At 42.2% G+C, this 19,836-nt stretch overlaps 1 protein-coding gene and 1 long non-coding RNA gene across 4 annotated transcripts in view; one reads left to right on the forward strand and one right to left on the reverse strand.

The window, feature by feature from the left end:
* The first annotated feature begins 83 nt into the window (after positions 1-83).
* Positions 84-11,973, forward strand: LOC142073078 (uncharacterized). The gene is made up of 2 exons (XR_012669767.1): positions 84-8,056; positions 8,266-11,973. It is a non-coding gene; the product is annotated as an uncharacterized LOC142073078 (long non-coding RNA).
* A 560-nt stretch (positions 11,974-12,533) lies between these two features.
* Positions 12,534-19,836, reverse strand: part of ACOT9 (acyl-CoA thioesterase 9) — a 36,750-nt gene continuing 29,447 nt past the window's right edge. For all 3 annotated transcript variants that reach the window (XM_048863073.2, XM_048863062.2, XM_048863055.2), the window contains 6 exons: positions 19,267-19,378; positions 17,338-17,428; positions 15,982-16,067; positions 14,947-15,034; positions 14,596-14,746; positions 12,534-14,306 (listed from right to left, as the gene is read on the reverse strand). In XM_048863073.2, coding sequence (XP_048719030.1) covers positions 14,218-14,306; positions 14,596-14,746; positions 14,947-15,034; positions 15,982-16,067; positions 17,338-17,428; positions 19,267-19,378 — 617 coding nt within the window. In that variant the 3' untranslated portion in view covers positions 12,534-14,217. The remainder of the gene's footprint in view (positions 14,307-14,595; positions 14,747-14,946; positions 15,035-15,981; positions 16,068-17,337; positions 17,429-19,266; positions 19,379-19,836) is intronic.

Genomic DNA, 19,836 nt, shown 5'->3' on the forward strand with positions numbered 1-19,836 from the left:
AGGTCATCTAGTCCAACCCTCAGCTCAAAAGCAGGACCCATCCCCAATTAAATCATCCCAGCCTGGGATGATTTAATTGGGGATGGGTCCTGCTTTTGAGCAGGGGGTTGGACTAGATGACCTCCTGAGGTCCCTTCCAACCCTGATATTCTATGATTCTATGTGATCTGTGTGGGCAATCCCCTATAAGGCACATTACAACAAAACAAACTAAACAACAAAAGCATGCCTAACACTGATAAGGGTTACATCAGAGGGAAAAGGTCACACTTTTCATCAGCCCAAAAATAATTTGCAGTTGACCATGGCAGCTCCTGGTATCCACCAGTAGCCCAGAATTCAAAATGGATCTAATTTGTGATCATGTATTACAAAATGGTGGCTGCCCTCCTTCACTCAGAAGATATATTCATACCAGTATAAGTTTTACAAAAACTAGACAAGCCATTTATAACACAAACTTTTTGCAAAAAGTTTCTCTACAAAGGAAAAAGGACACTAAACTATCTAAACTGCTACATGCCACAAGGAGCCACAACAGTAGTTCCCTTAACCCACCCAACAATATTGTTAATCTTTCCAGCTATACTCTTAGCCCGGCAGAAGAGTCTGTCCTATCTCGGGGCCTCTCCTTCTGCCCCTCCACCCCCACGAACATGATACAGTTCTATGGTGACCTAGAATCCTACTTTCAACGTCTCCAACTCAAAGAATATTTCCAACACACCTCTGAACAACATACTAACCCACAGAATCCTTCTTCCTACCACCACTACAAAAAGAAGGATTCTGTGTGGACTCCTCCTGAAGGTCGAAACAACAGACTGGACTTCTATATAAATTGCTTCCGTCAACGTGCACAGGCTGAAATTGTGGAAAAGCAGCATCACTTGCCTCATAACCTCAGCCGTGCTGAACACAATGCCATCCACAGCCTCAGGAACACCTCTGACATCATAATCAAAAAGGCTGACAAAGGAGGTGCTGTCGTCATCATGAATAAGTTGGAATATGAACAAGAGGCTGCTAGGCAGCTCTCTAACTCCACATTCTACAGGCCATTATCCTCTGATCCCACTGAGGATTACCAAAAGAAACTGCACCATCTGCTCAAGAAACTCCCTGAAAAAGCACAGGAACAGATCTGTGCAGACACACCCCTGGAACCCTGACCAGGGGTATTCTATCTGCTTCCCAAGATCCATAAACCTGGAAATCCTGGATGCCCCATCATCTCAGGCATTGGCACCCTGACAGCAGGATTGTCTGGCTATGTAGACTCCCTCTTCAGGCCCTACACTACCAGCACTCCCAGCTATCTTCGAGACACCACTGACTTCCTGAGGAAACTACAATCCATCGGTGATCTTCCTGAAAACACCATCCTGGCCACTGTGGATGTAGAAGCCCTCTACACCAACATTCCACACAAAGATGGACTAGAAGCCATCAGGAACAGTATCCCAGATAATGTCACGGCAAACCTGATGGCTGAACTTTGTGACTTTGTCCTTACCCATAACTATTTTACATTTGAGGAAAATGTATACCTTCAAATCGGCGGCACTGCTATGGGTACTCGCATGGCCCCACAGTATGCCAACATTTTTATGGCTGACTTAGAACAACACTTCCTCAGCTCTCGTCCCCTGATGCCCCTACTCTACTTGCACTACATTGATGACCTCTTCATCATCTGGACCCATGGAAAAGAAGTTCTTGAGGAATTCCACCATGATTTCAACAATTTCCATCCCACCATCAACCTCAGCCTAGACCAATCCACACAAGCGGTCCATTTCCTGGACACTACTCTACTAATAAGTGATGGTCACATAAACACCACCCTATACCGGAAACGTACTGACCGCTATTCCTACCTACATGCCTCCAGCTTCCATCCAGGACACATCACATGATCCATTGTCTACAGCCAAGCTCTACGATACAACCGCGTTTGCTCCAATCCCTCAGACAGAGACAAACACAAGATCTCTATCAAGCATTCTTAAAACTACAATACCTACCTGCTGAAGTGAAAAAACAGATTGACAGAGCCAGAAGAGTACCCAGAAGTCACCTACTACAGGACAGGCCCAACAAAGAAAATAACAGACTGCCACTAGCCATCACCTTCAGCCCCCAACTAAAACCCCTCCAGCACATCATCAAAGATTTACAACCTATCCTGAAAAATGATCCCTCACTCTCACAGATCTTGGGAGACAGACCAGTCCTCGCTTACAGACAGCCCCCCAACCTGAAGCAAATATTCTCCAGCAACCACACACCACACAACAAAAACACTAACCCAGGAACCTATCCTTGCAACAAAGCCCGACGCAAACTCTGTCCACATATTTATTCAAGTGACACCATCATAGGACCTAATCACATTAGCCATGCCATCAGGGGCTCGTTCACCTGCACATCTATCACTGTGATATATGCCATCATGTGCCAGCAATGCCCCTCTGCCATGTACATTGGCCAAACGGGACAGTCTATGCAAAAGAATAAATGGACACAAATCTGACATCAGGAATCATAACATTCAAAAACCCGTAGGAGAACACTTCAACCTCTCTGGCCACTCAGTAAAAGATTTAAGGGTGGCAATTTTGCAACAGAAAAGCTTCAAAAACAGACTCCAACGAGAAACTGCTGAGCTTGAATTTAATATGCAAACTAGATACCATTAACTTGGGTTTGAATAGAGACTGGGAGTGGCTGGGTCATTACACATATTGAATCTATTTCCCTAAAGTTAAGTATCCTCTCACCTTCTTGTCAACTGTCTAAATGGGCCATCTTGATTATCACTACAAAAGTTTTTTTCTTCTGCTGATAATAGCTCATCTTAACTAATTAGCCTCTCACAGTTTGTATGGCAACTTCCAACTTATCTGTATGTATATTTATATTTCTTCTTACTATATGTTCCATTCTATGCATCGGATGAAGTGGGCTGTAACCCAAGAAAGCTTATACTCTAATAAATTTGTTAGCCTCTAAGGTGCCACAAGTACTCCTATTCTTTTTGCTGAAACGAGCCTTCATAGTTACTTTGAGGTAACAGCTGATTGGAGTACATCTCTAAGTCAAAAGCACCATGAACTTGACACACAGCGCTTCCACTACTATGCATTCGACCAATGTGTACAAGTAGTTCAAATTGTTTCTCCCCATAAGCATTACCTTGCCATTAGCGAATTTCATCTGTAATTGTGTTGCCCATTTCCCTGGTGCTGGGTAAATCTTAAGTTATTTGCTTGATTCTGAGCTAACTAAAGCAAACGTGTTATCCACAAATTTTGCAATTTCACAGAATCATTAAATAGCTACTCCTAGTGCAGAGCCTTAGGACACCTCATTAGTAAACTCGTGTCATGAAAACTGAATATTTATTCCTAGTTTTGTTCTCTCAACTAATTTTTAATCCATGACAAAATGCCACCTGTGATGGGTTGCCCCACTTTAAGGTGCCCCCTTATATATACTGGGATGCCACTGAGCCCGTTTGGGCCCCTTTTACCCTGTCTTGCTGAGCCAGGCTCTTAAGCCTCCTCTAGCACACAGGACCACACCCAGCTGCAGAAAGACACAGACACTGAGATCAGCTCTGGGAAGACTCAACTTAAAGGACTTGCACCAGCACTCAGGTGCCCACCTCCCTTGGAGTGCAGACCCAAAGTTATATTGTCTTGCGCAGAAAAATCTGCACAGTGCAAGCTCATAAAAATTCGCCCTCTCCCTCAATGTGAAGAGAGGTATTGACAACTTCTTCCCCACTCCCTCCAGTTAGAAATTTCACAAATTAGGTTTAATAATAAACTAAACAAATTTATTAACTATAAAAGGCAGATTATAAGGGATAGCAAACAGAACAAAGCAGATTACTGAGGCAAATAAAATAAAACATGCATACTAAGCTTAAGATCTTAGAGACTGGTTTCAAGAAGTAATTTGTCACCCTAAATGTTATTTTAGGCAAGTTGCAGAGTTTCTGTAGCTTAGAGTTCCAGTCATTTTTTCTTACAGACTGGAACTCTGTCTCAGTCTGGACTCACCCTTGCCTTTCCCCTCAGGTTAGTTCCTTTGTCCCTTCAGGTACTTTCAGCAGTCTTTCTTCTTGGGTAGACAATGGAGGAGAGTCAAGATTAACCCCCTCTCCAGCCATAAAAAGGCTTTACCTAAAGCAAGAAACCTTTGTTTGATCCCCATCCCCTACAGAGGAAAAGTACTAGCAGTGTCCAAGGTGGTATTATGTAGCTGGTTATCTAATCACCTGACCTGGTAGTGTCACAGCTATGTCCCAAGATGCCTCTCAGGAAGGAGAGAGATTAGTATCTTCACAGTCTTATTGTTTCTTCCTAATGGCCCATCAAGGCTGTGATGGCCAGGTGTCTGGTGGGTGTCTCGCAAATACACACCCAATTGCAACTGTTACATGGTCAATATTCCTAACTTTAGATACAGAAATGATACATGCATACAAATTGGATAATCATGTTCAGTAACTCACAACCTTTCCAGTGATACCTTCCAATGATGGCCATCTTGCATAAAATGCTTCTTAGTTATACATATCATAAACATATTTCTATGAAGAACATGGGGTGTAATGTCACACCACCTACCGCTCCCCTGTGATTAGTTACCTTAATATCCATCACAAGAGCCTTTAGCAAGTCAACTACCTTAAAGCAAAGCAAAAAAAAAAAATTTAAAAATTTAAAAAATTTAAATTTAAAATTTAAAAGTGGTCCCATGCTATCCAGTGGGGAGGGAGGCCACTCTCCCTCACTGTGTCAGGCAACAGTAGATGGGCTCATGCCCCACTGGTTAGGACCAAGTAATCATCAGTCTATGGCTCTCAGCCTCCTGGCAGGGCACACAACAGTTAACAGCCTGGGCTCTGACCCCCTGGGGAGCACAAAGCAATAAGTAATTGTTAGTCCTAGTCATAGAATCATAGAATATCAGGGTTGGAAGGGACCTCAGGAGGTCATCTAGTCCAACCCCTTGCTCAAGGCAGGACCGATCCCCAATTAAATCATTCCAGCCAGGGCTTTGTCAAGCCTGATCTTAAAAACTTCTAAGGAAGGAGATTCCACCACCTTCCTAGGTAACACATTCCAGTGTTTCACCACCCTTGTAGTGAAAAAGTTTTTCCTAATATCCAACCTAAATCTCCCCCACTGCAACTTGAGACCATTATTCCTTGTTCTGTCATCTGCTATCGCTGAGAACAGTCTAGATCCATCCTCTTTGGAACCCCCTTTCAGGTAGTTGAAAGCAGCTATCAAATCCCCCCTCATTCTTCTCTTCCGTAGACTAAACATCCCCAGTTCCCTCAGCCTCTCCTTATAACTCATGTGTTCCAGTCCCCTAATCATTTTTGTTGCCCTCCACTGGACTCTTTCCAATTTTTCCACATCCTTCTTGTAGTGTGGGGCCCAAAACTGGACACAGTACTCCAGATGAGGCCTCACCAGTGTCGAATACAGGGGAACGATCACGTCCCTCGATCTGCTGGCAATGCCCCTTCTTATACATCCCAAAATGCCATTGGCCTTCTAGTCAGGAAAATCAGGACTCACAGCAAACAACGGTCTGTGGTTCTGGCCCTCTGAGTGGGGCAGAGCAATGAGCAGTTTTTAGCCCAAGCCTCCTGGCTAGGGCAGGCAGCAATATAAGTCTATACAAGGCCTTCTGGCCTCAGGTGAGTAGGCTGCCACCCCAGGGGTGGGGCTGGTGGCAAGGGGATCCCGGCCCACCCTACTCCACCGGGTCCCAACCCAGGGCCTTATTAGTGGAAGGTGGTCGCACCATGGGGTCAGCAGAGAAATCACCAAAACACGCTGCCTCACTTCCCGGCAGCACAACTGGACTGAAGTCTGGTTCCCCTGCGCTATTTCCTCCCCCACTTAGTTCGTGACGCTCCATCGAGCATGGGCTATTTGTTGCCACCGCACAGTCGTGCAGTGGCCGCTTCAGCCACTCCTCGGTGCCCTCTGCCTCTTTGTTCACAGGGTGCTGGTCAGCTCAGCTGTTAGTCTGGGATCCTGTAGGGGTTGCAGCTCCCAGAAAGAGATATCTGCTCCCTCTAGTGCTCCAGAGCTCTCCTCTTTCCTGTCCTCTCCCGGTACTTCCAGCTGGAGGATGGGGCACATTTGGCTCTCCCCATCAGAGGGAGGGGAGTGGTCCCTCACTATCCAGTCCAGAGGGAGGCCATTCTGCCTCACTACACTGTGCTATACAATAGCTCTTATTGAACGTAGCTATACCAAAGGAAATGCAATACAGACAAAAATGAAGGACTGTAATGCTGCAAAAAAGAAGAATGATAGCAGGAAGTATGTAGTAGCTTTTAAAAAACAAAAGTTCTTGTCAATATGAATTAATTTTATTGAACAATACACTAATGATTACAGTAACTTGTTCCCCTAAGGACTATTAGCAGTGTATTTGCTATTACTATCATTAGGCCTGTCTGGAATTGGTAGTCATTTTAAAGTAGGGGTGAGGGCTATATTTTGGTCATTTAGTTGGGATAAATATTTTATTATACAAAATAATGTAACATTTTTAACTAATGTGAAATTCAGTTTTTGCAACATCAAATATATCTTTTACAACATTATACACAGGATTTAACTCCATATAAGTTAATCTCATATGTGCTTGTATATAAACACATACATTTACATGACATGCAAATTGTAACAAATTTCTTCTAAACAGGTAAGCTTCAGCTGGTCTAGAGTCAGAGATGGAAATACATCTCACAGATGGTTTCAGAGTAACAGCCGTGTTAATCTGTATTCGCAAAAAGAAAAGGAGTACTTGTGGCACCTTAGAGACTAAGCAATTTATTTGAGCATAAGCATCCGATGAAGTGAGCTGTAGCTTACAAAAGCTTATGCTCAAATAAATTGGTTAGTCTCTAAGGTGCCACAAGTACTCCTCATCTCACAGACGAACTCTGAATACATGCTACCCTACTAATATGCTGAACAAGAACAGGTCTAGAGACACCCACACTTCCTGACAAAACTGAAATAACAAGATACACAAATAACGTATTTCCATTAGTTTATTTGTTAATTACAGTATACACATGGTTATTCATACATGTCTATCATTACTCTGATTGGGGTACATCTCTAAGTCAAAGTCACCAGGAATTTTATGCACACACAGGGCTTCCACACTTATGCCTTCCATTCTATTCTGCATTTGCTAGGTTGGCTTTCTGGACTTTGGCCACAGCTACAGAGGGCAGTTTTCCATTTTTTGTTTTAAAAAATTACGCTAGAGGTGAAGTTGGAAAATACGGTGCTTTATGTATATAGAGTTGCTGCTAAAAGAAAAGGATGGGGACAGGATTGGGTAGCCACTTTAACTCAGCACTGTTATGCAAGGAACAGGATTACTGTACCAAAGTTGAAATGTAAGAAGTAGGGGGCTACTGATAGGTCAGATACAGGTAGCTCTGAATTCTCAGCTTCACTACTTATTTTTTGACATCCACCCATGCTCCCTCTTATGAGGGAGGGGAACACTGGGAGAGAATTTCAGATGGACTTCTGGATAGATCAAACATATTAATTTAGAAAGGGTCCATATATATCAGGGGTTCTCAAACTAGGGGTCGTGACCTCAGAGAGGGTCGCAAGGTTATTACATGGGGGGTCGCGAACTGTTAGCCTCCACCCCCCAAAACCCTGCTTTACCTCCACCATTTATACTAGTGTAAATATAAAAAATGTATTTTTAATTTATGAGGGGGGGTCACACTCGGAGGTTTGCTGTTTGAAAGGGGTCACCAGTGCAAAAGTTTGAGAACCACTGATGTATATCTTATTGCCCTCCTGTCTGGAATGCAAAATGGAAGACAATAGGAAATATGTACAGTATCACAACTGATAAAAAGTATTAAATATCACCATATTGTCATAACTTAAAGTTTCAACAGAAAGTTTGGCTGAAAAGTTAGAAGTTCTATATAGGCAAAAGGTAGCTAACTCTACCCATAACTCATTCTAGATAGGTTTCAGAGGAACAGCCGTGTTAGTCTGTATTCGCAAAAAGAAAAGGAGTACTTGTGGCACCTTAGAGACTAACCAATTTATTTGAGCATGAGCTTTCGTGAGCCACAGCTCATCTGTGAAGTGAGCTGTGGCTCACGAAAGCTCATGCTCAAATAAATTGGTTAGTCTCTAAGGTGCCACAAGTACTCCTTTTCTTCATTCTAGATAGTGTCAGATGGCATCAGTCCCCTCAACATTTCTGGAGAAGTTGTCTAACCCTATCTTTACACAAAAAGAACAGCTTGGAGGGGAATGACCAAGAGGTAACTGTGACAGACTGTACCACTTTTACCAAATTATGATAAATTTTATTCAAAGTATGCCTTGTGAAGTATCATTTGAAAACTCATAATTTGTTGATCATTATTGTCCTGGTAAAATATGTGTGACAACATTGTATGTAGAGGTATGAGATTCTACTGTAGAATTCTGGATTCTACTACGGCATATTCCAATTCTAGGGTAGCAGCCCAAACCAGTTCCTCAGAGACAACCATGCCTCAGCCAGTGTCCACAAAATCTGATGAACAATCACCTGGTTAAGTGGCCATTCTTTGACAGAAAGAGGTGTGTGAGCAATAAATTTACATCTTGGCAAACAGACTTGCTGCTGCCTAAGCCCCAGCTGGGGATGATTCTCAAAGAAGAGAAATGCTGTAAGGGAGAACAGAGGACACAAATCCTCCTTCTTCAGCCTCTCTCTCTCTGCTCACGGCATCAATGACACATGAAGGAACACAAAACTGGGGGAGGGGTCCTGATTGAAGGAGTTCAGCCAGTAAAAGCATGTGATGAGAAAAACCTTTGCTTTGAATTCATTTAGCTCAGGGGTGGCCAACCTGTGGCTCCAGAGCCGCATGCGGCTCTTCAGACATTCATATGTGGCTCCTTCTATAGGCACCAACTCCGGGGCTGGAGCTACGGGCGCCAATTTTTCTATGTGCCAGGGGGGTGCTCACTGCTCAACCCCTGGCTCTGCCACAGGCCCTGCGCCCACCCCATCCCTTCCCGCCCCCTCCCCTGAACCTGCTCTGCCCTCGCTCCTCCCACTCCCCTCCCAAAGCCTCCTGCATGCCACAAAACAGCTGATCAAGAGATGCAGGAAGGGAGGGGGAAGTGCTGATCAGCAGGGCTGCCGATGGGTGGGAGGCAGAGGGAGCGGGGTGGGGGAAGCTGATGGTGGGCTGCTGATGTATTACTGTGGCTCTTTGGTAATGTACATGGGTAAATTCTGGCTCCTTATCAGGCTCAGGATGGTCACCCCTGATTTAGCTTGTAAAGTTAGGTATTCGTTTGTGTTTTGCCTTTTATTTCTTTCAGAGTAGCAGCCGTGTTAGTCTGTATCCACAAAAAAAGAAAAGGAGTACTTGTGGCACCTTAGAGACTAACCAATTCTGACTTTTATGCCTCATTACTTGTAATCACAATCTATCTTTCTGTAGTTTACAAACTTGTTTTATTGTTTTATATAAATCAGTGTGTTTGCGTTGAAATGTTTGGGAACTTCATTTGAGATGACAGGGTTTGTGCATATTTTCTATTAGTAAAATGACAGACTTTCTATGAGCTTATACTGCACAGAAGGAAAGAGCTGGGCAGTGCAAGATGCATATTTCTGGAGACAAGTCTAGAACAGAGAATTTGCTGGTGTCACTCTGCAATATAATTCAGGAGTGACTGGCTAGAGCACTCATCTCATTCAGCTGCAAGTGACTTTGCATGCTAGAGGCTGTGTGTGAATAGACCAGGAGTGGTTGTTTCCACAGCAAAGCAGTGTGAAAGGCACCCCAGGTTGAAGAACTGAGGGGACACAGCTGTTCAGCAGTCCAGACTGTACCCTAGGGAATGTCACAATAACACACTATGCAGTTGAATTTTGTTTCCTTTTAATATTAATGGAAATGAGCTATATTAAATTCCTTTTAAAAACAATGGCCTGACTTTACTACAAGTGGAAGAGTTCACACCAGGATTCTGAATTTCTCAAATGTTTTTATCCTCAAATAAGATCCTACTATAGTGCTTAGTTCTATCAATGTATTCCCTTATTGATTGCTGAATCAGAGACCAAGATTACTTGCTTCTTCTAAGGGCTTCTCCAGATGGTGATGTAAATTTACACTCCAGCTTGCTGCACACTAAAATCGCTTTGTGGTAAGACTCTAGACTTGCTGATTTTTAAGGCCAGTGGGTACCATTAGATCATCTAGTCTGACTTCCTGGATAACACAGGCCAAAGAATTTCACCCAGTTAACCCTGTATTGAGCACAATAACTTGTTTGACTAAAACATCTTTCAGAAAGGCATCCACTCTGGATCTGAAGACATCAAGAGAGGAAGAATCCCCCACCTCCCTTGGTAGTTTGTTCCAGTGGTTAATCACCCTCACTCTTAAAAATCGGTGCCTTTTTTCTAATTTGAATTTTTGTGTATAACTTTCAGCCATTGGTTCTTGTTGTGCATTTCTCCACTAGATTAAAGAGCTCTTTCGTACCCAGGATTTTCTCCCTCATACACTGTAATCAAATCATCTCAATCTTTTTGATAAGCTAAACAAATTGAGCTATTTAAGTCTCTCTCTGTAAGGCATGCTTTTCAGTTTCCAAAATCATTTTTGTGGCTCTTTACCCCCTTTCCAATTTTTCAAAACTGATCATAGTATTCCAGAATTGGTCTCACTACTGCCATATACAGAGGTAAAATCACCTCCCCACTCTACTCGCTACTTCCCTGTTTATACACCCATGGATCCTATTAGCCCTTTTTGCCACATCACATTGGGATTTCATGTTGAATTGCTTATCCACTATGACCCCTAAATACTTTTCAGTCACTACTTTCCAGGAATACAGGCCCCAATTCTGCAGGTATGGCCTGCATTTCTTGTTCCAAAATGTATGGCCTGGCATTTGGCTGTGTTAAAATGCATTTGTTTGAATAGGTCTAGCTTACAAAGTGATCCAGATTGCTTTGTATGACTGCCCTAACCTCATTAATTACCTCTCCACCAACCTTTGTGGCATCCACACATTTTATCAGCAGTGATTTTATATTTACTTCTGCATCATTGTAGCCAGCCCCCCCCCCCCCAGACCAGCATTGCTGGAAACACAGGAGGAAGCCGGAACAGGGCACTTAACATATATTCCAGCACAGCCTTTGAAGCTGTGAAAAGCACAGGTGTGCTGCTACAATGTGCCTCTGGGAACAGATACAACGATTAAGCTCACAGCAGGCAGAGGCCCTGTGACAGACATGGCTCTTAGCCCCTACTAAATAGCGTGATGCACACACACCAACATCCTAGGTGGGAAAATATTTACCCTGATAAAAGAAATGTCCAGTAGTCGAAACTTATTGTTTCTCTCCCTTGCAAGTGTAAACTACTCTTGCGAAAGCTGGCGTCACCCAGACAGACCAGCCTCAATTTGGCATAAGAAAGGAGAAAGAGAATAAAGGAGTACAGAGGTATAAGTAGGGGACCTACAGCACCATGATTTTTGAGTGCTTTTCACTATCTATCTGCTGGTCAGATAAGTGACAGCCTCCCAAGGCTTCTGCAGCTAAGAGGGTCCCTAAGCCTTGTCCCTTATTCGTCTTTCCGCGGAATTGAGTGACCGATCCTGGCTTGGCACCGCTGGAATCGAGAGATGCAAGGAGGGTAAGAAGCACCCACACCTGATCTCCTATCTTTAGTGTACACATATTTTGAAATAGAGCTCTATACTTTGTTTTCTTTCTTTGGGATTGTGGCTTCAGTTTTGTAACTTGTTTGTGTGTGTAACATCTCTACATTTAAATAAGTAGGCACTAGCAATTTTGTAACCACATGATTAGAATCTAGCTTAATAAATTTTGGTAACCATTTGTGCATAAGCCTGACTTGTTTTCTCTGGTTTACTGTAAAGCAGCCAACACAATTAAAGAACCTCAGCCGTTTTGGCTCTAAAGCCTGGCCATTAGGTGAGAGTACTAAGAGCCTAGCGTTGAGTTATGCCGCCTCCATGGGGCAAACTCTTGGGGCGCCTGTCAGTCAATCCTGGCTGCCCGCTGCAAAGGAGCTCTGAGCTCTAGCAGTTAAAGTCACGGGTGTGGAGAGGCTCTTAGTGCTGCCATTGGGGCACCTGTCAGTCAGTATTGACTGCCCGCTGCGAAGGAGCTCTGAGCTCTAGCAGTTAAAGTCACGGGTGGTTAGGACCTTGGGGCATCCGTCAGCCTAGCCCGGGCTGCCCGCCGCGAAGGGACAGTGCGTCCTAGCGGTTAAAGTCACGGATGGTATAAACGGGCATAGCTGGCACCTCACCAAACATCCTTGGCCGTCGGCTAACAATCATTGATGAAAAGCATCAGGCTAGTACTGAGCCCTGCAGAATCCCACCAGAAAACCCCACACCTGATGATGATTCACCACTGACAACTTCTTTCTGAGACCCATCTGTTAGCCAGTTCTTAATCCATTTAATATGTGCTTTACTGGTATTGCATAGTGATAATTTTAAAATCAGTGTTGCACAGTACTAATCAAAAGTCTAATATTACATCTATTATCTATATTACTCTTTGGTGGCTCCCTTTCAGTAACTGCGTTTTACTGACTGGATGCGCTGTCTGTGTTTTGCCTCTGTTCCTTCTGATCTTCCTCGCTCGGTCTTGTCAAGGGTGTAACGTATATGCCAGTTTCTAGGCTGCATGCTTCCACATGAACTTTCCCTTTTCTTCTTTTGCTGCCATGCAAGAGGTTTTTCTAAGGTACTTAAGTGGAGATTGTTCCATCTTCCGCCACAGCTATCCCATCGTTGTTCTCAGCCAGATCTACATCTTCCCTTTGTAATCCATTTTATAGAGGTCCTATTATTTCTCTGAGACTTCAGCTGGTGTCAGAGTCCCTCTACAACGCTGCTTTCCATTTCATACATACAAAATAATCCTTTGGTGCAGTGCTTCATTATTGCCCACCTTAGTACCAACAAAAAACAGTATATGGTCCAGCTGAGGATTCTTTTTTCTAGCAATACTCTCTCATCTGGTTGGAATCTTTCTGGGTCCGAGAACACTGCTATCTTTCCACCTCAGGACCTGGCCTGTAAGCTGCTCAACAGGGTCACTGGGCCCTGACTTCTGCATGGATCAGCTCAATCCACTTGCTGTTCTAGCAGCCTCCACACAAAGCTGGAACCTAATGCTCTGTTCTAAAAAGCCTGCCTTCCCCTCCACACGTACACAACACCCTGCCAATAGCATCTGTACTGTATTTAGCCTAAAAGCTTTCGGGAATAATTCTCTCAGGAATTTGCACTAGTCATCTTGTGTTTACTGAACCACTTATATAAAAGAATACAAAAAGGAGTATATGGTACTGGTGGGATCTCCCACACACAAATATCTGTAAACTTCACATTTGGCCATTTCATTCATTGTAAAAATGAGTGTGTCCTCAAAAGAAACAGGAAACACAAATCATCAATTCTTCAAAACAAGGGCTGCAGCAACCTTGTGAGAGCCCATCAGCAGACAAATACACACCTGATTGCAAGGATTATGACACAGATGTGCACATCACACTGTCCTTCCGCTGCCCAGATGCGCCTGTTCTCGAGAGGCTGATTTTAACTTAGACAGGACCCTGGGTCAGATTTGCACACAAATAATCAAACAGGATTTCAACATTTGCAGCCCTCATTTTAGAGAGATAATAGCTTTCCTATATCAGGGACCATAACGAGAAGCACAAGTGTGTGTAGGACAGAAGAGATGGGAATGGTGACAAAATTGAGACTTCTCAATGGTAGTATCCCTTTAAAGTTTTCTGGACTATGTTTTTCAATCCCTCTTTGCTAACATGAACAGCCTGTCACAGCAGAATTTTAAGGTGGTATACATCTTAACTATGGAATCTCTAAAGGGAGAGGAGAGGAGAAAGCTGTACAACATCACAGTGAGCCTACAGCTAGTTGTATAAATAGCGCTAAATGATTGTCTTTTTGTACAAAAACAGACCACTTTCCAATATGCCTACACCGATGACCACATCACGTAAAAGAGCAGGAATACCATCACTGATACATCGTGCATAGGAAGCTAGCAATCTTTGGCAGAGGTTTCTCCAAAGCTAACAATTTGCTATGGTGCTGCAGTAGTTTTCTCCACTTCTCTGGTTTCTTTCATGGCGGCACTGAAGTGCCGCTTCCCATCTAAATACAACATTGACTCTGAAATGACAGGAACAAAGAAAAGAGATGAGTGTTTTTAAAAAAATTATCACTTTAAAAATTCAGCCTCTAGAGTGTACTGGGCACTACACAGAAGACCAAGTTTGAGAAGCAATATGAAATACATTTGTATAGAATAAATACAGTTTAGTATGAAGGGGCATTTTGTGTTACTCTACCAGTAGTAGTAGTCTATTAAAAATTAAGTATGCTCCACCAGCAGACAGAAAATAGGTCTTTCCCTTCCAAGAACAAAGTTTTAATGAGATGCATTAAAACTGCCACTTACCACCATATGTTTTTGGGACAATCTGTGGTACCTCTCCTTCTGACATAAAAGTGAAATGGAAGACATTGGTTGTCTTGTGCTCTCTGGTATCTGAATCATAAACCTCGCTGTGTACTCTAATCTGGATATAGTTTTTTTCTGTAAAACAAACCTAGACAGAACAGTGGACACAGTTATTATTTTATCGTTTACACTAAAGAAAGGGGACAAGATGGAAGAAGAATTAATTCCACGGCTTGACATTGAAAGTCAGTTTCTCTTTTCTAACTCATTGTCCATTGCCAATGATTGAGAATGAAGACATCAAGCTAAAAAAGCTTTAAGGCTGTTTGAAAAGAGACCAACTCCTACCTGTGCAGAAAGTAGTAACAGGGATCCAATCTCAACTGGTCTTTGAAACATGATATCGTCTACAGCTACTACATAAGGTCTGGAACCTCTGGCAGAGGGGAGAAGAAAAGGCACTTTGTATTCAAGAGCAGCTACTTGTCTCTGCACAAGTTGAAACAATTTCAATTATTTTTAATGCAAAATTTATCTGAAATTGAGCCACATAAATATAAAAACCAATAAGAATTGCTAAAGAATATTGCCAGGGTGCCAAGAAGAAAACAAATATCCTGAGGGAATGCCAGCATAAAGGTGATGATACATGTACTCCTGCCGCAGTACTGGCTCCCACCCTCTTCTACTACACCTCATACTCTAGCAACATTATGTACGAGAGTCAAAACACAATTTTCTGCCTCTTTTGGTTTGTCTAGTCCTCTTCACTCAGGCCTCACTCCTTCAAAGGCTTACACACGTGCTTAACTTTCAGAATATGTGTAGTCCCAGAGACTTCAACGGGGCTGCTTATGTGCTTAAAGTTGGGAAGTGTTTGCAAGATCAGGGACCTAGTCAAGTTTTTAAAGAGTAAGTGGCTGTAAGGTAAAGTTCATAAGCCATTCATCAAATCACAGATGTAACAAGATGTAGTACCTACAAGAACCCATATTAGACATTTTTAGCCAGTGTGTGTATCTCCAAGAGTTAGTGATAGTAGCACAGAAAGGCACTTTAAAAATAAAACAAAATTCCATCAGTTACATATTTTCCCAGAAACAGATTGTAAAATCTGAGCTCCAGGACTCTGGTATGCAAGTTTAGAGTTATTAGTGACAATGAAAGGTGTGTTCTGACCCTGATTAAGCTAAAGTTACAGCGGTTACTGATGTGCCCTGCTGTTAGAATAGCCATTCAAACATCAAACCCTTTTCTATCCCAACTATACATATTTTCCATTGACTGCTGAACTCTTACTTTGTTGGTCGGTTTCCCCCTACCCTATTAACAAAACACACAAAATGTTCTGGATTACACAAATACTGAAAACCTGAAACTCACCCATAGCTGCAGGCAATAGCCCATCCCAGCTCAAATGCTTTTCTCATGAGAAACCCCCCAAAGATTCTATTGAAAATGTTCCGTGCCTGCATTTAGAAACACAAAGCAAACTGGCAACAATATGCATGTACTCACACAACACAGTGGTAAAGCCTGTCAGATTCATCTTTCTTCTTGGTTATGGAATTATACATAGCTCCTATAATGAGTATTTGGCAGCTGTACAGCACAATTAAAATATATACAGAAGTCTAAATGACTCAGCGTGCTTACTTCTTAAGAGCTCACCTCATCCAAAACAAAATCAAAAAACAAAAACAAAAAAAATTGTGGTCAGCCCATCTTAAACACTCTCTGCAGAATCTGTCAGGTGTTTTCACTTCTGTATTTGTACTACTGGAATTGTACATTTGCTAAGCCCTACAGGTAAACCTTTGTAACTTTAGGGCAGTGGCTCCGAAACTTATTCCACCGCTTGTGCAGGTAAAGCCCCTGGTGGGCCGGGCCGGTTTGTTTACCTGACGCGTCTGCAGGTTCAGCCAATCACGGCTCCCACTGGCTGCAGTTTGCTGCTCCAGGCCAATGGGAGCTGCTGGAAGCGGTGCAGGCCAAGGGACGTACTGGCCTCCGCTTCCCGCAGCCCCCATTGGCCAGGCACAGCAAACCGCGGCCAGTGGGAGCCGCGATTGGCCGAACCTGCAGACGCGGCTGATAAACAAACTGGCCCAGCCCACCAGGGGCTTTCCCTGCACAAGCAGTGGAACAAGTTTGGGAAACACTACTTTAGGGTTTGCATTGCACAAATCTGTAAGCCTAGTTGGTATATTCAAATGCTAATTTAAAAAGAATCTTCTTCATGGCAGACAAAAGCTGTTAAAACAATATGAACTGTTCAGTTAAAATCTTGTGCTCTCAAATTAGACTAACTAGGGTTCCTACCTTTCTAATGGGTGGTAATCAGACCCCTGAGGCCCCGTCCCATGTTCCGCCTCTTCCCCCAGATAAAAAACCCCCAGATATCAGGGCTTGTTAAATAGCATGCAGATATACAAGCCGAAACCCAGACTGTCTGGGTGAAAACTGGATGGGTGGCAACCCTAAGACTAACACTGATGGATACTGTCTCTTGATTAATACCCATTACTCGCAGATGTCTGGGGAGGAATTTCTTTACTAAGATATCTCTTCTGATAAATCAAAAGAAATGCTAAAAGTCTTACATTTAGAACTATATTTAAACATCAGAGAAAAAAAACAAAAAAGCCCTAGTTAAATGTCTTAGATCCGGCAACCTTAAAGATGATTCATAACTCATTCATTATGATTTTTGTAACACATTAGTATTCCTTCAAATACCTGAGGATGGCAGATCTCCAAGCCCTTAAGTTTTGCATCTTCCATCCATACTGAATTGGGTGGTAGCACACGACTCCGAAAACTTACAGTCCTGTAGAAACAAGGGGTTTTAGGCAATACACTCAATATCCAGCTTTAACGGTGCTCAACAAGCTACAACAGCAAAAATAGAAAAACCCTTTGTGTGTGCACACAACAAGCAAGCCAGGATTCAAATGGAAAAAATGGAAGTGCTAGTAACGTAGTTTCTGACAGACTTCAAAAACCACTACTTGATTAATACAAGTGTCTAGTCTAAGTTCCCGATCCTTCAAACATGTATGCTCATATTTAACTTTAAGTGGATCATTTCAGTGGGACTGTTCACATGAGTAAAGTTAGGCTCTGATGCTCAAAATATTTATGCATGTGCCTAAGGGGGAACCATTGCTCTTAAGACCATAAAAACCTCTCAAGTCCCCTGACCTGAAGTGTTTAACTAGCAAAAAACCCCAGCCAACCAAAAATCCATTCTACACTCCCTAAGCAAGTCCTTCACCTTTTTATTAGGGCAGTGGTTTTCAACCTGTGGTCCGCGGATCCCTGGGGATCTGCAGACTATACGATTTCCAAAGGGGTCCCCACCTACATTCAAAATTTTTAGGGGTCTGCAAATGAAAAAAGGTTGAAAACCACTGTATTAGGGTATAGAAGATGCAAGTTTCCAGATGAATTAATCACAGACACATAGTTTAAGATTTGCAAATTTGTCTAGGGGATTTACACATACATCTGCTAATTTTAAATGGAAGATATGTCTAAATCAACTAAGTAGCCTTGAAAATTTCAGCCATGTAACAACTAATTTTAAGAGACATACATTGTGAATTATTGGAATAAATAAGAGCTCTGCTAATGTTATTTCTATAGACATTACAGAATTTTCTTGTGTACTGTTATTCCTGCTTTGTATTAATAAAGTTAGTTCAAGAATGGCTCTGTGTGAGTGCACGTGTCTAACTCTACTGCTGTTCCTTCAGAAAGCTTAAAGATATCATGCAGATAGAGGGATTTTTAAAAAAACTAAAAATACAAATGGTAATAAAATGTTTCCCTTACCCTTTTTTGTCCTTCCCTTTCTTCCTTTCTCTCACTTTACTTTCTGTATCTTACTTTGACTTTCCTGCTGTCTTTCCTGATTCTCTTTTCACTTCAGATTAAAAATATTACTAATTGTACAAGAATTATATTTTCAGCTTTCTTTTCCCTCTATTATCATCACTTCACTTCTTAATCTTTTCTAATTCTGCCACTTTTCAGATTATTTGCCCCATCACATTTTTTTAAATCTTTCACTCTGGTTTTCTTGTCTATAACTCATAACCTCTCTGTATCTCTATTTCCCAGACCCCTCATAATCTGTAAAATTAGTATGCTAAGCAGTAAGTCTCACAGGGTGCCAGAATTTATGTTTACAACACACTGTGAGAATCTTGGATCAGCAGGTGCAAAATATTATTATGGCCAAGGAACACCTCTTCCCTTTAGAAGTCTAGCCAGTTATTAAGGCAATGCCAGTGCAATAGCTCCAACAGCCCATTAGGGGGTTAAATTCCTTCTTGTGGTTAAGCATGACTATCCCTTTTTTTAAGATTATTCAATCCTGCTTTCTCAGAAGCCATCTACTGTAACCTTGTTGTTTTATTCTTGACTGCAGCTGCTGCATAGCATTAGCTTTCTTGGATAGCACAAAATTCATTCGGGAACATAAATGGTATATCAGCACATTGATGGTGCTTTGTGCCTTTATCCCAGGTACAGGAGACAGCATCCAAGTGTTTAAGTGATGGGATAGAAAAGCAAAAAGTATCTGCATTCCTTCTACAACTGTGCATTCAACTGCCACATTACCGTCCCTTCTTGCAAGTTATTAGTTCTTCGCCTACTTGCCTTGTGTCCAGTGTATTAAGGAATATATTATGAACAGTGGTTCTTTCTTCTGCAGTGGGAGCCATTTTCAGTAAGGATGCAGTGCTGAAATCAACCCTCCTTATCTTGTTCACTAAAGAAAAAAAATGCATTGAGCACAAAGATAGCAGAACATCACTTGGTTTTCAATTGCTTTACAAAGGGGTCAACTCCTCTCTCCATTTTAAAATTCATCACCAGATTAAGTGATTTTTGTATTCACAGTCAGACTACTATCAGAAATTTGCTTTTAATATTTGTCTGCATTAAAGAAAAAAATATAGGGTGTAATCTGCCCCACCGAAGTCAATAGGAGTTTTGCAATTAACTTCTCTGGGGCTAGGATTTTACCCATACATTTTATTTAAGTGCTTTATTTTGAAATGCTCACTTAGCTGGTGTGCCAACAGAATTTGTTGGTCTTTTAAACATAGCAATGTACTGCAGACTCATTATTCACATACTAGGATATTCATTTAACCACTACAGACTGATTCATACTAAAAAATGCAAAGGAACTGAATAGTGTGTGTGACATTTCTACTTTTTGTA

This window comes from Caretta caretta, chromosome 1, assembly GCF_965140235.1.
Source record: "Caretta caretta isolate rCarCar2 chromosome 1, rCarCar1.hap1, whole genome shotgun sequence".
NCBI classification, from domain to species: Eukaryota; Metazoa; Chordata; order Testudines; family Cheloniidae; genus Caretta; species Caretta caretta.